The sequence below is a fragment of the Triplophysa dalaica genome, chromosome 23, assembly GCF_015846415.1.
Source record: "Triplophysa dalaica isolate WHDGS20190420 chromosome 23, ASM1584641v1, whole genome shotgun sequence".
Classification (NCBI taxonomy): Eukaryota; Metazoa; Chordata; class Actinopteri; order Cypriniformes; family Nemacheilidae; genus Triplophysa; species Triplophysa dalaica.
The window spans coordinates 12,782,364-12,799,245 of record NC_079564.1 but is presented as its reverse complement, the minus strand read 5'-3'; the positions used below and the strand labels follow the sequence as shown (position 1 = coordinate 12,799,245).

The following is a 16,882-nucleotide window of genomic DNA, read 5'->3' as shown; positions in this document are numbered from 1 at the left end:
ACGCTACAAAGAAGGGGAGGTGTAAGAAAGAATCTCAAAAATGAATCTCCTGACGTGTCTAGGTGAGGCGAAGGGGTGCGTGACAGGACTGAGAAATATCTCTACACAGTTCTGCGTTTCTTATTTGCTTTACGTCCTGGGTGGGAGGTGCAAAGTGACGTCTTCAGCTTGATTTTTTGCGGAATGCGTTACGTATCATCAGCCGCTCTTTGTCTTGCTGGTTTCATAGTTTGTTGAGCATGTGACTTGTTTTCTTCGTCTCCGATCTGGCTGTTTTCACTCTGTTGTTCTCTGTTCTCTATTTTTGGACTGTTTGTAGGAAAATATTTCTCCTCAGGACTCAAAATGTCACATAGAACACAGCTTATTTGTATGGCTGAGATCGCCCATCTCTCGGTAGCCAGATATACAGAACAAAACGTAAACTATGACAAATGTGTTAAAGAAAAGCATAATTTCTCATCTTATTTGTGCAAACTGTGCTTTTTTGCACATAGACAAGAATGATATAACAATGTGCCATATGTTTTACCGTTGTGACTTTTCCATAGACAAGACACTATAACAGTCAATGGTAATGATTAAATAGTCAAATGGAAATTGGTAAATCTATCAAATTGTTTAAGGACCGCTTTTGTGAGTGTTGTGCCATTTACACGGTCACAAATGCAACTACATAAGCCTGGAATGTCATTGATAATTTCAGGAAAATTACACCATTGTGTCTCTCTGATACGCCCCCCTCCTGCCTCGTAATCACTACACAATCTGGCATCCCATCATTGTGAAGTTGACACACTGGCCATAAACCAGAGCTCATGACCCAGAAAATAGAGGTTATTGGCTCTTTACATATCCGAAAGACTGTGAGGGGACATCTGACTAATGGAAATGCCCCTCTTATAAAAGACATGATACTATTTTTGATTTATTTTAATGACAAATACCAACTAAGATTATTTTCTTTATTATTATTATTTTTTATATTTATTTTGGAGTATTATTTATCCAGTAGCGCAAAACAGTATTACTCCCTACTTCAGTTTTCACTCGCCGTGAAGAATTCGGCCGTCCTTCGTCCACCGAGAGCAGCCATTTTGTCTTTCTCTGTGAAATGGGTGTGCAGCGTGAATCATCAGTCTCAGAGAGAGATGCTCAGCTCTGACATCCCGCACACTTCACAGCTGATTGTGCGAGGCAGGAGACCATTTCAACCAGAGTACATTACGTCCCTGCTTTTTTTAAGTCGCCGAAGACTATTACCCAGAAGCCCTTTGGAAGTTCTTATCTATGCCTACCAGATGGAGAACATGTGAGCGATGTCAGTACCTGCAGACTTGTTGATAAAACAACACAGCCGGAAATGTGACATTGAAAAGAGATTCTGCAATTTATAGGCTACAATTTAACACAGAGAGGAAAAATCTCATGAATATGTAAAGAGGTTAATTGTTTAATATGTTGAAGGCATTGAATCCACTGGTATATTGGTGGTTCAATTCTAGAGACGAATGAGACAGTGGTTATTTTAATAACTGTATTGCTATGTTGTTGTTTTTTGTGTCGTGTTTGTCCCATTTCCTCACTATAAGCTTATGTGATTTTATGTCTGTATGTGATGTGAGAACCCTACAGAATTTCACTGTTTGAGTTAAATTTAAGCACAGCACGCCCCCAGTCGACTCATATAACACAAATACACCTCTCTCTCTTCAACCTTAAAATCAAATAACCAAAAGTATATCCAGTGTGCCAAGCTCAGCGGTAAGATTACAGCAGAAGGCTTCACTGCCCCCTTGTGTCTGAAGATGGATGAGGGGAGTGAATCTGATCAAACCAGTCATAATTGTCATATTTCAGATATCAGTGTAGAATAATCTAATAATTTTGTTAAATCAAGCATATTTAGTTTTTAAAATGAAGGCTACTATTTTGTGATTTACTGTTCATGACATTTAAGAACATTTTGACACCCAGTTCTAAGAAAAAGTATTAGAGTAGAAGAAAAATGTATTCTGTTATGCGGTCTAGGATTATAAAAGTAATCTAAACTAAGAATCACAAGAATAACAAAACAAATTTATATGACATTCTTACTGAAGATGTTTGTCTTGTTTTCCAAATGTCAGCAGAAACCAAGAAAAGCGACCATATATATATTAGTCTTGTTTTGTAAAAGAGAATATACAAATTAGGGAAATGTATGATTAAAACAAGCCAAAAAAATCTGGAAGGGAAATATGAATTTAGTTTCATTTTTTTCTTAAGCAATAAGTCATTTTTTTTTCTTACCCCATTGGCAGATTTTTTCTTGTTTTGAACATAAATGTCCCTGATTTTTTTATATATATTTTTAAACAAGACTTAATATCTTAGATCACTTCTCTGGTCAAGAAAATGTATCTTGATTTAAGAATGTTAACATATTTGTACAATAAATCAATACAAAATGTGCATTAAGAATGTCTTTTTTGCAGTGAAATAATGAGAATTAAGGGAATGCTTCATTGTTATAAATTAATGCCTGAAAAGATCTCAAAAAGGCTTCATTTTCTTTATAAAATAAACAATATCATTTATTTTATTCTTGATGTCACCCAAAGACCTTGTGTGATACATAATAGATGCAATTCTTTAAATATTTCAGATAATAAAACACGAAAAACAAACATCAAACAATCTACAAAGACCCCCGAAAATATTCAGTATTAATAGCCGTCCTCGTGTAAGACACTCACTGTATCATTCTTCATATTAGCCATAACTAACCACCCAGATCCCGCTCTGACCCATTTCAAGTAATGTGTTGGTTATTTTAAGACACCCGTCACACACACCTGAGGCAGAAACACCCAGCATGCTACAGTGTTTGAGAGAGCATCACATTCCAGTGTCAAATCCAATACAGTTAAATGACAAGAATGAATGCAGCAATAAAGGTAATATTTTAAAAGATAGTATCTACTGTAAAGTCATATTTTACAGTTAGTTGTACATGTAGTCTACATGTACAAAATCTGATACCAATGCCTTTGATACCAAATTTTGACTTCATGGATAAAGTCCACCATCCAATTACAAGCTGTTTTCCTATCAACCTCTCTGATGCACAACAACTCTGACAACAAAGTCAATGCTGGCTAAAAAAGTCCCTCAATCCAATAGGTCATGTGACGGGTCATCAGGTTAAATAAGCCTGCAGCTGTTAATCGAGTGTTTGGGATCTTACATAAGCCACATTTCATGAGGAAAGATGACGGTGTTGCGAACTGCTGGCACACTACGGCTCAGAACGCTGCCACTGCACCTGCGCGTGACACCGGCATGTGAAAGCTATCACTCGCATGGGCTCGTAGCCCCAGCTGCTGCGCTCGGCCCTCATTCCAGTCACGTCGGTTCTTATACTTCAGGGTCCATTAGGCTCATTGCATGGCGCCCCCTTCAGCGAGACCCTCCGGCCCCCTCAGCCGTCTGTGAGAACACTGCAGCTGTCTCCTCTGAAAGGACAGCAGGTGGATGCACTCTCGCACCCACAGCCTGTTTATTTGACTGCGATGGAAGGGTGATTGGCAATTGCCGATCGCTGCTGTGTTGGTGAGACAGCAGAGTGAAATGGAGAGATAGGCGAAGAGGAAGTGGAGAAGTGTGTGAATGACAAAGATAAAATCCCTAAGAATGATAAACAGGGAGACTGAAGCCCTATATGGCATCGCACTGCTAATTTGTCACTCCACTTGAACGGCAAACAGCAGGAAGATGGAGACGACACGCTTCCCACTGTCCGTAGACACGCTTGTGAGAACCCCCATCTGATACTCATTCTGCTGTCAGCTATATACAGAAGACAAATCTAGCCGAGACTAACGTCAAGTGACGGTGATGCTAATCTTTATGCTGCATTCAGAAACAGATATTTGCAGCCCTGGATGTTTATTGGTCAATACATTTCCGGTTAAACATCTATCCACATTTTTCTAAACAATTATTGGATGCCGCTATAATGAATTCCCCCTTCCATTTTCATGTCTACCCTCTCATCTGGTGTCAATGAAGATCATTATTAAGGGAGAGTTCATCCAAAAGTAAATGTTTGTCCTCGTCATTTGAAACCTGTATGACTTTATTCACAGAACACCAAAAATATATTTTTAAGAATGTTGGTTACCAAACAACTTGACCTCAATTGACCTCTTTTGTATGGACACAAAACCAATGCGAGTGAATGTGTGTCGGTTAACGACATTCTTCAAAATATCTTATTTTGTGCTTTGCAGAAGAGAAAAGTCATAAATGTTCGAAATGACACGACGATGAGAATATGATGACAGAATTTCACTTTAAAGCTACACACACCATAAACCAGAAGCAGCTCAGATATGTTGAACATGATCTGTTGGTGGTTGCCTCAAAAATAAGACCTTCTAATGAAATGTTTGTATTGAACAGTGATGAATAAGAGAATAAGAAGCACAGTTGACTTTAAGAATATCGCATTGGTTGCCTTTCTTCAGGTGTCCAACAGGTGGCGCTGTCAGCATTTTTTATTTTGGACTTCTTACCGTAAAATTGGAGTAAACACAAATTTACTGTCGTCTCACTACAATAATCATTGTGAAATATGATAACTATACTTTTACTGTAATAGACATTATTTTTTTAAAGGAATCACACTAGCTTGTTTAATAAAACTTTGCAGGGATTTTGCCAACCACATCTTTTTGTTGACTTTGTAATTGCGTTTGTTTATTCTAGCCAGCACATTAATCACATTCAGAATAAATGTTTATTTTAACATAATATATGTCTGTCTACCGTGCATATTAATTTTGTACTTATAAAAACATTTATAAACAAGTAATAAACATTTATATTATTTAATATGAACAGTATACAGTATATATATGATGTGTTCATAAATACAAAATGAATATGCACAGTATCAGACATATATCACGTAAACACAAACATTTATTCTGAATATGATTAATTTGACAGCCCTACTAAAATGATGAAAGCATGAAGATATGATCTTTCCGTCACATGCATGAAATAAGTATTACTGTCCACTTTACATTAAAATCAGCAGTGTGCAAAACTGTGTAGGCTATGCGGTTCTGTACTTCAATTATCAAGACTGTCCTCTAATGCATTGTTAAAATATAAATTATATGTATTTATACATTTAATTGGTAGATTTGCAATGTACATTACAGGCTGATTCTTAATTTTGTTTGGTTTGAGAGTTTATATGATTTAACAGCCTTATACAATAAAATCTCTCTCAAATAAAATAAAATAAAATAAAGAACAGGGACTTGACATAAGGGCTAGCATGCATAATAAATAAAATTAGGGAAATAAATCATTTTTAAAGCATTTCCAAAGGTAGGAAAAGCAAAATGTTCATCAACCATCAAAAGTGCAATTTGATGACACATGTGGGGCTAAAATAATGTTCTCAGTAATAATACTTCAGGTCAGAAGTAAAAAGATTTGCAAATAAACTGATATGAACCATTTTCAAAATGAAATGAAAAAAAAAGCACAATTATGCCATAAACAACTTTGCGCATTTGTTGTGGCAGCCGCTGTATACAACATCAAAGAGAAATTATCAATGAACTAGTTGATCTGTTGCACACAGTGCAACTCAAACAATAAGAACTGAATAGAAAAACAGAACATAAGAGAAATCTGGCATCTCTTCTTACAACTCTAACAAGAGACATGTACATACTATCACAGCAATAGTATCAGAGCGCCCTCTAGTGACTTCTCAGCAGCTGTACACATGTTAGGCCTTTAAGTGCTTCGTCAATATTGGTGAGAATGTTGAAGCTATTGCCATAAAAGCAGAAAGAACACTGCAAAAACTTTGACCATCTCAGTTTAGATGACACAGCATTGTCTCTAAAACCTGCCCGACATCTGTACATAAATGTATTCTAGCACCAAATTTAAAACACACTGCTTTGGTACATTTAATCGTTCAACTTTTCTTGAGATTTCTCCACACCTTCACAGAAGCGAGCAGTGAGGACGTTGGTGAGCTTCTCGATCTGTGTGCGGAGGAACTTGCGATCCTCCTGTAGATCCTGCACCTGTTGTTCCAGCGTGTCGATCTTCTCTTGTCTGTTCTCCAGCAGACACTTGAGTTTGGTGATGGTCAGCATCTCATTGGTGAGTAAAACCTCCATGGGTGTCATTGCTGCTGAGAAAAAGAAGAACTGGTTTCTGTACTGCAGTTTTGAATTTATAGCTTAAGGATGATTTCATTTCTCTTACAACACCTTTTATAAATAGTATATATTGTCCCCTCAGGACTATAAGAGCATAATAACGAATAGATGCAGCAAAAATGTTAAAATTATGTATCAAAGTGAATTACAGTGCATTCAAGGTACAGGTATACTTTTATCAACCCCTGACAACCCGCTGACTTACAGGAACACCTGTGCTACACAAATGATCACTGATTTTAAAATGCAGTCCGGCAGCTTTTTCATACGATAACCTGACGTAAAACTGTCGTAAAGGGATAGACCACACAAAAATGTATAATTTCATACCTGTATAAATTGCATTGTTCTGCTGAACACAGAGAAAGATATTTGGAAGAATGTTAGCAATTTTCAGTTCTGGGACATCACTGACTACGGTGGTGGATGTCCCAGAACTGAAAATTGGTAACATCAGGTGTTCATCAGAACAAAGAAATTGATACAGCTTTGAAACAACCTGAGGGTGAGTAAATGATGACAGACATTTCATTTTTGGGGGGGAACTATCCCTTTAAAATAAATCTAAAGACAATAGCTAAGATAGAGGGACAGGGCTTTTAGAGGGGATCACGTTCATAAATCGTACATTGTACACCTGGCTTTACCCACTTAAAATTGGTTGTTGTTGATTCGGCCCTACATTTAAATCATTGAAACCAAACACATTTAAGTAAGAATCATCTCAATGAAATTCTAATAGTGAGATGCTAATAAGCTTGTTTACACTGATGCTCAGTGAATGATGTACTGGAGATGGCATTGCTCGTGCTGTCCTGTTCAGCATCAGCGGGGACGTCTGAGTTGATATTTTCCCACTGGATTGTTTCATTCTTTGGCTCTTGCTTCATCCAGCCGTGGTCTCTCTCAGGACTGTCGTGTGTCACAGAGCTGCAGTCATTCTCACTGCTGTAGTACACCGGAGGAGATTCCTGAAGCTGCTGAGAGTTCAGCTCAACAACATCACTGCTACTGCTGCACGACAAAAGCACATCAGAGCATGTTAGAATTCATATATAAGACTTAAAAAAAACAATTATATATTATGAATATAAGCCTATAGGTGGGTATGTATACTATGTATTATTCACAAGTTATTTATTAGTGACAATTAAATATCATTATGTCTCTTTCATAATGTTTGTCCCCGACTTGATGTTTCGTTGGAAGATGTCAACGCAAAACCGAAAAAAGTGAATGGGGACTTCACACTGTCTTGGTTCGCTCTAAACTTAATTCGGAGATCTTTTGGATGTGCAAAGTGTCAAAACAAAACCGTAAAATGTAATGAAAAGACAACCTTTCTCTTCTTTTTGCAAGATATCTGGCCCTTTCAAAACGATTGTTTAGTCTTGCTCTGAGCGGAGTTGTTTTTTCCTTATTTGATAGAGACATCTATGAGGGGAAAAAGGCATTTGATTAAAACCTATTATACGACACATTAATAATAATGATTAATAAAAAGTATGGCGTCACAAAAGTGATAAAAATAGGTTACCGTCTTCACTGCAATATGCATTAATTAAGTACCACTATATTAATGCATATTGCATTAAAAATACCATTCAATATGAGTAATCTACGCCAAATGAACACAATATGTTTCAATTCAACTACTAATGGGAAAAACCATGTTGTTATGCAATTTGACATCACAATAACATCACCGCGGGGTTTTCAGAGTATGATCCTGTATTATACTGTGTTACAAAACACACATTACAGAACACAAATAACGATGTAAAATACGGTAACTGTCACTTACTGTTATCTGCATGAATTCAGACGGATGATGGTTGCGAATATGGGCAAACATGTTGGAAGTGTTACCCTGTTTCGCTGCTATTTTCCTGCCACATTTTTTACAAATAGGGAAACCGTCCTCAACTAAAGAACCTTCTGCATTTGTGCGAAATCCAAAATATCTCCATACTTCGGATTTTATCCGTTTAGATGGAGGATAAAGAGTCGTAGGCGTTGCTCTTTCCGCCATGTTTCGCTTCCACGTTGGTTTTGTTTACGTTTTAGCGCGCATCGAGCTGAGCGCACTGTGGTGCGCATGCGCCAAGGGTGCATTCCAATCGGAAGCGATATATATTTGAAATATATGGCCTAGCACTATTCCATTACATTTAGGCATCTTCCAGTTTAATGGTGCTAACCCCAGCAAAACATGAACGGGAGAATGAATCTATAGCATGCCTTTATAATATGTAAAGATACTTCCCCTAGGGGGCAGAACAAGCATTTTATGTCTTTAAGTGAGGATGGTTTGAATATTTGTGAGATTGCTAAAAAAAAAAAAAATTCTGTAAAGGTACAGGTCATGGTGAAAAATAATGAAAAATACAAAAAGAATAATAATGGCAAACATTAGCAACGAAGGATAAAATGAGAATAGTTTATCCTTGTATAACAAAAATTCACAAAGATCTAATATTTTATTTATATTATGTTCATATATGTTTTAAATGAAACAAAGGAGGGTGACGTCACTTTTCCATGTGTAAACCCTGGGCTGGGACACGCCCCGTGAGCTCCAGAAGGATATGTTCCCTTGAACACAAGTACCCCAAGCATGGTCCCAATTCGGGGGCTGCGTCTTTTGAAGGCTGCATCTTTAGACCGATTGCGTCACGGCAAGGCTGGCAATGCTGTCTCAAAGGTTGTTTCAAATGCAGCCCCGAAATACGAACTTATTTCCGCAGGTTTTTAAGGATATAATTAATGTATCCTTCACAGCTTTTCCTATCCCGAGAGTCATCGCTTGACATTTTTTAATAATAATTCAAAACTTTAGCTAATTAAAAGTATGTAATTTACAAAAACGGTCCATTTCAGTTTTTATTATTATATATGATGTTGTTAATTAACATTATTGTTGCTTTATTGTGTTTTAAATTTGTAAGATTTGTTCATGTAATATACGGTTTGGCTGTTTTAATCTACATAAACGTGGCATACTCTCAAAGTAAAACGTATTTTTCTGGCTCCGTATTTAATTAAAAAAGTAAGAAACATATCCGCTGTGTCCTGCTGCTGTCACCACGCAACATGGGCAGCAGGTGACGCAATTACGAAATCATTTCAGTTCGCTTCTTTGACTTTTGAGGCTGCTTGCTTTGAAGAACATTCCTAGTGTTAATGTCTACGACCTAATTGGGACACAGCTACGCACCGCTCTTCTCCTGCCTCCCTCTCTCGTTGCAGACTTCTATGAGCCACGCCCCCTCGCCACAGTGTACGTTCACTGATCTAAAAAACCTAGAAATGAATTAGGTACTGCACTTGTTCTCAACAGGTTGAGTTATTGTAAAATCACAGATGAAGGTTGTTAATCTCATATTAATCTTGAGTACCTACAGAGTAGTATTGCATACTTCGTATCTTCGAAGAGTATTTAGTTTGATCACATTTTTATAAGATAGATACAGCTTTACGATTGTTTCCGAAAACATAAGGCTCGTGCGCTATATGGGGAGTCTGCAGACCTGGAGCATGCAGTTTTGCGCCCCCAGGCAGTTTTACGCCCGGCAGTTTTACGCCCCTGCTGTTCCTTATTTCTCCAGTAGGGGAAGTTGATTGACAAAGTAAAATATGAATCAAACTGCTAACCAAATATCTTTAGTTACCATTATTTTTTGTTGACAATGTAACGATATGCAGAACAGTTTAAAATATTTGTAGATATCTACTAATGGTCTTAATACACAGTTTAGAGGAGACAATTGATTTGCAATTGCAAGTGCAAAGTGTTTTAGTGAATTGAAAAATTAATAATACACACAGTTGGATCAGATACTTAGTACAAAAATAATATATAATATAATGTGGCCTAGTTATATACAAATATATATATATATATAAGACTTGAGTGTTTGTTGTGAATGTATAGGCATGTTATAAAGTTACCTTCAAATAACAAGACAGTACAACTGCATGATCATTTAATATTTGTTTAATTATTTCCAAGTATTATTACAAACGAGATCAATGAGATTAATTAGCCAGCCAACAACTACTATTAAGAAAACAAGATGGATTAATTGAGCACTAACAATCACAAACGTGATAAAACCCACATAGGGTGCTCATACAATTTAATCCAGATCATTAAATTGAAATATTCAATGGAAAATATCAAGAGGTATATTGTATTTAGAATAGATAATGGGATCATCTCTTTAACCACTCAAATCAAGATCCATATGGGACTTATGTTTTCAATTTGAGTTTGAACATGTTTGTGGTTGTTGGTGCTCAATTATTGACTTTTTTATTTAAAAAAAACTTGAGTATGTGTGCAGCTAAACTGAAATGGTTTATATATAATATATAATGCAAGTTGACAGGGTCAGAAGAATACCAGGACAGGCCATCTCGCATTGACTACGGAGACAAAATGAGAATAAATTATAAAGAAAATAAATATGAAAATGAGTAAGAGATATCGAGTTGGCATACACGTGGTTAGCTAAGGTTGATCCAGACACAACATTGACCTGGTGGCCAATAAGTATTAATTGTATTGTCTTTGAGTTTAAATTACACTCACCAATATCTATATTATATATATGTTAAGATGTTTAAATTAATTCATAAAAATATCAATTAATCGTCAAAAAACGATGCATTGTTGGACCATTTCTTAGTAACAAAAACGATTATTAACCATACCTCTAACTCCCGATAGACGATGAAGTTATCTGTTAGGTCTGTTCTGGTGGTTCATAATGAACAGCGAACCCCTACTGGAGAAATAAGGAACAACAGGGTCCCAAAACTGCACAGGGCGTAAAACTGCATGCTCCAGGTCTGCAGACTCCCCCTTCTCCTCGTGCGGGGGGAGGGGTGGGCTGAACCAAAGCAGGTGCGCACCCATTGTCAACAAAACACAGACATCAGTTTCACTCACCGCATATCCGGCATCTTTTAGCGCTGGGACGGCTCCATATATCAGTTTCAAACGATCCCAAAATCCAGCGTTATATCCACAGTTTATATAACATTCATCACCCAAATGCAGTGAACAAACAAACAACTGAACTTCGCGAACGAATGCTCTCTCTCTCTCCTGCTTACAAGTGAAAGTGACGTCTGCGCATGCTCCTTCTCCTGCTCGCATGTGGCCCTGCCGCGTGCTTTTCTGGGAGAATTGACTAATAAGGGACTAAGAAAAGTTGTCACGAAACAGCTTTATATTTCCAAAAAAACTTTCCGAAACCTGTACGATCGCTGGGGGAGTGTATCGAGCACAGAAACACTACGTAATACACTAAACTCGTTTTTTCACAAGTTGACCATGTTAAGCATGAGAAGACAGCACGTTTAACATTGTAAATAAGTCAGAATGCATGAAACACCGTTGCACGGCCGCTTTAAACTGAAGACCCTACAGTAAGCAATAATAAGAAAATAATTTAGATTTCATGCAGCATTCAGTAGGTTTATCAAAAAGTAATGTCACAGCTTATATGTGTGTGGTATACGAACACTCAGCTCTCACAGTTTCTTCCACTATATAGGTTCATTCACATCCCCAGCGACTCTTTCGCTGCGTGCCAGTGAGGTGTTATGAGGTCATTCCTAGAAGGTTGTTCCTAACTTTGGTTGCTCTAGAAACAATGCAATAACAAACGAGAGACAGAGCACCGCTGCTTACTCCTATTCGTGGTTCTCCCAAAAGTCACTCATCATTTGCCTAAAGTTGAGCCATTCCAAAATCTGTTGAGTCATTAGACAAACTCACTTCCTGATGCCAATGGTCACTGTCACTAGTGTCGCAGAATGTTGATAAGCTAACATTGAAATGAATGAGATCACGTCGCTCTGTTGCTGATAGTGTAAACAATTTGTTCTCACTCCCGACTCGTCACATGTTGACGTTTGGTTAGCACACCCTTTGGCTTTAGCTTTTCGACAAGCTGGGTATTCTGTTGCTTTAGGTTGTTCACTATATATTCCCAGTCTCTTCATTCCATTAAAGGTATAATTGGTTTTATACATATTTATAGTTTCAAAGATATTTGGAGCACCTAACCCCATCCCCGCCCTAAACCTAACCACTTTTCAGGCATATTAAACACAAAACTTGAAAAAAAGTACAGTAAGAGGTATTTATTGTACAAACAGACAAAAAACTGTTTTGAACCTAAGCCGTACCATAACTTCATATGGAGAATTCCGTATGCATGAATGTACGCAGTCAGCTCTCGTTCAAACATAAGCATGATCTCAGTTGGTCACGAGAACCAATAGCCTTTCATGTTAAAGCATACATAGTGTCACAATCGGTCATGAGACACACGAGAGACAAAGCTTTCTTCTTGGTGCCTGATTTTGAACGTCTCTGTTCACTGGACCTGAGATGTACGGTGGAAGGTGATCACTTTCACATCTGTTCCACATACTTATCATTTGGCTTTGGTAAACTTATTAGGGTTTCGAGCACGAAGTGCTGAAAACCTATTGTTTTTGTAAGGATTTTTATTATTATTATTTTTCCGCCTTAAAACCGGTCGCCCAGCCCAAACCGTAAGTCGTAGAAACTTGAGGCTTGGTCAGTTGGTTGTATCTGTGCAGGCTACTCAGATACAGTGACCCAGCCATATCGGCCCATAGGTGGCGCTACAGCGATGCTGAACGCGTTTGGGCTCGTTACTCCTAAACCGTTTGTCGCACACCCAAGTGTCTTATATCAGTGTAATCATTGGCTCAAAACTTAAAAAACGTATATCTCCGATTTCATTTCCGGTATGCAAATTTTTCCGCTAATTTGCATTTTATGAAAAAAATAAAAAATGAACTAGTCCCTGGATTTTTGCCCGATCGGAACCAAACCAACGCTGATGAATTCTGTAGAGTGTGAATGTAAATATTCATTGAAAAAATGTTGAAATTTCGATTCAGGGTCGCTAGGGGGCATCAAAACGTCAAACCCGGAAGTAGCCTATTTCATTAAAATGGCTATACCTAGAGAACGGTTTGAGATATCTTCACGGGGCTTAGACCATATGTGTAGACCCTCAGTCCGGGGTCACAATAAAAAAATTGCGGCGTTTGGCCACTAGGTGGCGCTATAATAGCAAAGAACTCGAAAAGGGCTATAACTACGCAACCGTTTGCCCGATCGACATATTATTTGGTATGGTGTGTCTTTGTGTCATGAAGCTTGACTATATAAAAGGACTTTGGCGTTTCTCAAAAAACATGTCTGCCATCGGCCAATGAAGTTTGAGCACTCATTAGACCGGGTAAACGGAAGCCGATCAAAACGACACTCGCTGGGCTTATTCGTCTCACGGTCTATAAGGTCTGTAAGAAATGTGAACTCATTTGGCCACCGGGGGGCGAAATAGCGCTTTTGGAGTGCATAAACAATTCTGTATCACGTGACATTTGACATATACACAAACTATTGGTATCATAAGATTGCTCTTCTCATTCTGAACAACTTTGCCTCTTGACACGCTTCTGTCGATCAAACGGTTCGTGAGTTATCGCTGATGATGTCAAAAACCTACTTTCGCGAACTAGTTCCTGGTTTTTCAACCGATCGGAACCAAAACAATGCAGATGACTTCTGTGGAGTGTGAATGTAAATAATCATTGAAAAAAAGTTGAAATTTTCTTTCACCGTTGCTTAAGGACGCCAAAACTTAAAATGGGCTGAGCCTATCACATTAAAATGGCCATAAATCCAGAACGGCTTAACATATCATCATGGGGCTGAGATGATATGTGTAGACCATCACTCCAAGGTCATCTACAAAAGAAGGTGGCGTTTGGACACTAGGTGGCGCTAAAACAGTATGTTGACATGCATCTCACTTTTAAACAATTGTGTATCATATGACATTTGACATTTACACAAACTAAGATTAGATTAGATTAGATTAGATTCAACTTTATTGTCATTACACATATACAGGTACAGTGTAACGAAATGTAGTTTAGGTCTAACCAGAAGTGCAATTAGCAAGTGCAGATATACAGTGTGAATAAATACAGAATACAATATTAGGAAAATAATTTACGTTGGGCATGTACTATGAAAATATGACAATCGGTATGTACTATGAACAATATATACAGAAGGCTATATACTGTGAACATTAATGTACAGGAGGTTATGAACAGATAACAATATAGACTATACAATAGTGCAAGTGACTTGAGTGTGCATTAGTTACAGACATTAGCAATTAAAGTTACAGTGCAGTAGATGAGTTAATGTGGTTATTAAAGGTACGGTGCAATACATGAGTAGATGCAGATATACAGTTACAGTGCAGTAGATGAGTTAATGCAGTTATTAAAGTTACAGTGCAGTAGATGAGTTAATGCAGTTATTAAAGTTACAGTGCAGTAGATGAGTTAATGCAGTTATTAAAGTTACAGTGCAGTAGATGAGTTAATGCAGTTATTGAAGTTATAGTGCAATAGATGAGTAGATGCAGTTAGTTATGCGATAGATGCAATAATGCAATAGATGAGTTACAGTGCAGTAGGTGAGTTAGTGCAACTAATGATATCATTCGATAGTCCTCCTCTTCATTCTGAACAACTTTGCCTCTTGATGCATTGATGTCAAACAAAAGGTTCACGAGTTATCGGTGATGGGGTTTAAAACTGACTTTTGCTAACTAGTTCTATGATTTTCAAGCAATTTAAAAATTCTCTATTGCAGGCACATTATAATTTATCAATAGAGATTAAAAAATGACCATGCCAGTTAATATGACGCGATTGTCTCCCGGCTTCCCTAATGTGATTGGTGCCATAGACTGCACACACATTGCCATCAAGGCACCCCCAGGCCACAATGAAGGGGATTTTGTGGCCCAAAATGGGGTTCACAGTATAAACGTGAAGGTGAGATTCATAACATTTAGTTTGATAATTATTCAAGGGAATGTATTCAATTACAAAACAAATCTCTTAGATGGTGTGTGACTATATATCATAGTATCAATGTGGTAGCGAAATGGCCAGGCTCTGTGCACGACCCAAGTATCCTAGAGAGTTATGCACATTATTTAAACGTGGCAAGTCAAATAGACTTTACAAACTAAATAGATTACTAATCTTGGGCCTAACAGAACTGCATGTTTCTATTATACAGGTGACTATGATGGAATCCTGCTAGGGGACAAAGGCTATGCCTGCAGGCAGTATTTTATGACACCATTACCTGACACCAACCAACTTTGAATTAGATTATTTTGTTGTTTTATCGAGAGAAAACAGCTAGTCATGAGTGTGTAAGCATGCAACGCTTCTGTGAGCTAATACTGATCATTTCTATCACTTTTCTGTGTGTGTGGGACTTTGATCCGTCGTGGGTTTGTTGGGGTTTGACCCCTTAGCCTGTTCGTGGATGTACTGCTCCATTGAATGGCGCAAATACTCGAAACCCGCTTAAAGGCTGCTTGCAGCTTTAATTTGTATTTGTATTTTTCGAACAACACTGCTTGTATCTTCGATTTTATATTATAAAAAAACTCTACAAAAGGTTGAAAAACCACCCCGAAAGGGTACCCTGCGCCTTGAAAAGCAATGCCGAGGGAGACTTCCCGATGGAGTTGGTATTGGGAATGTGTTGGTGTAACTGAGGCTTAAGTCCAAATCCACACAAAGCCAGAGCTTTCCGTATCTGATCTTTCTAATTCCGAAAACACAGCGTCTTCTCAAGAAATATCTGCGTATACATGAAACCAACTCAAACCAGCATAGTATACGTGCCAAACATGAAGAAATGCCTTTGCTATCTGTAAGTCATTTTGTCTGTGTTAACACCATCTGACCATCAAACACATTGTTAAGATGTGTTGAAATGAAGTAGAAGATAGCTGCACCAAAATGTAAATAAATGATCCAGCTTTTAAACAGTCTGTATTTTAAAAGCTTTCTGGTGTCAGTCTGAAATTCTTCTAAAAGAGATAAGAACACATGAAGATACTTTCATTCAGTCATTCCATTTAAGTCCAAAGAGATCTGCCAAGATGACTTTAACCATCGCAAATACACGTGAAGTGAATCTCAAAGTAGTTATTATAATTACAAATTTCGTCCACACTGGATGTAGTGTTGACATTTTACCCCAAAAGCTATTTAATATTATAGTTTCTGAACAAAAACCGAATTAAAGAAAATTAAGAGTTTTAAAACATTATTTGATTTCTAGTAATACTTTTGTGCACATTTCTTTTTAATACAAATATTAACAGTAATAGAAATATTCAGTGTGTTCCGTGTGTTCATGAGGGATCTGCAGGCGGTTTGGTGTGATTCTTTTTTAAAGAGAGTGTGCTTAAAGTATAACTTAATAGTGAATTGTGAACATGCATATGTTTGTTTACTGTAATATTTTTCTTCAAAACATTGTATTAGTTTATGGTAATATTAATGTTTAAATAAATGTGGAGTTTAATTATATTTCCGTCTCCTTTGAGGTTCCGGTTCCCTATTCGTTTAGTTCTAGTTCCTTTCCAATATGTAAGACTAGACATATAATGACTACATTTTGAGCATACACAGTTTATGTATCAGTCACCTGAATGTTTCCAACAACTACTATTACACAACAAGCAATGCAATTCAAA

General features: G+C 37.4%; 1 protein-coding gene across 3 annotated transcripts; it reads right to left on the bottom strand.

Moving 5' to 3' along the window:
• Positions 1-5,570: 5,570 nt before the first annotated feature.
• LOC130413269 (uncharacterized) lies at positions 5,571-8,301 on the bottom strand. Of its 3 annotated transcripts, none has more exons than XM_056738350.1 (4): positions 8,044-8,301; positions 7,579-7,673; positions 7,006-7,253; positions 5,571-6,211 (listed from the first exon to the last, which is right to left on the bottom strand). In XM_056738350.1, the coding sequence occupies exons 1-4, from the start codon at positions 8,269-8,271 to the stop codon at positions 5,982-5,984; spliced, it is 801 nt and encodes a 266-aa protein (XP_056594328.1). In that variant the 5' UTR covers positions 8,272-8,301; the 3' UTR covers positions 5,571-5,981. The 3 variants fall into 3 exon arrangements, with proteins under 3 accessions (XP_056594328.1, XP_056594329.1, XP_056594330.1); XM_056738351.1 differs by having other exon boundaries at positions 5,571-6,208; XM_056738352.1 differs by having other exon boundaries at positions 5,571-6,208; positions 7,030-7,253.
• Between the last annotated feature and the right edge of the window lie 8,581 nt (positions 8,302-16,882).

What these genes read in the sequence shown, in the direction of transcription:
- LOC130413269 (XM_056738350.1), bottom strand. Translation starts at nt 8,271, where the DNA reads ATGGCGGAAAGAGCAACGCCTACGACTCTTTATCCTCCATCTAAACGG. An exon ending in CTGAATTCATGCAGATAACA is followed by an intron (nt 7,674 to 8,043) that starts GTAAGTGACAGT and finishes TTCCCCTCATAG; the next exon opens with ATGTCTCTATCAAATAAGGA. An exon ending in CTTGCAAAAAGAAGAGAAAG is followed by an intron (nt 7,254 to 7,578) that starts GTTGTCTTTTCA and finishes TTTGTCGTGCAG; the next exon opens with CAGTAGCAGTGATGTTGTTG.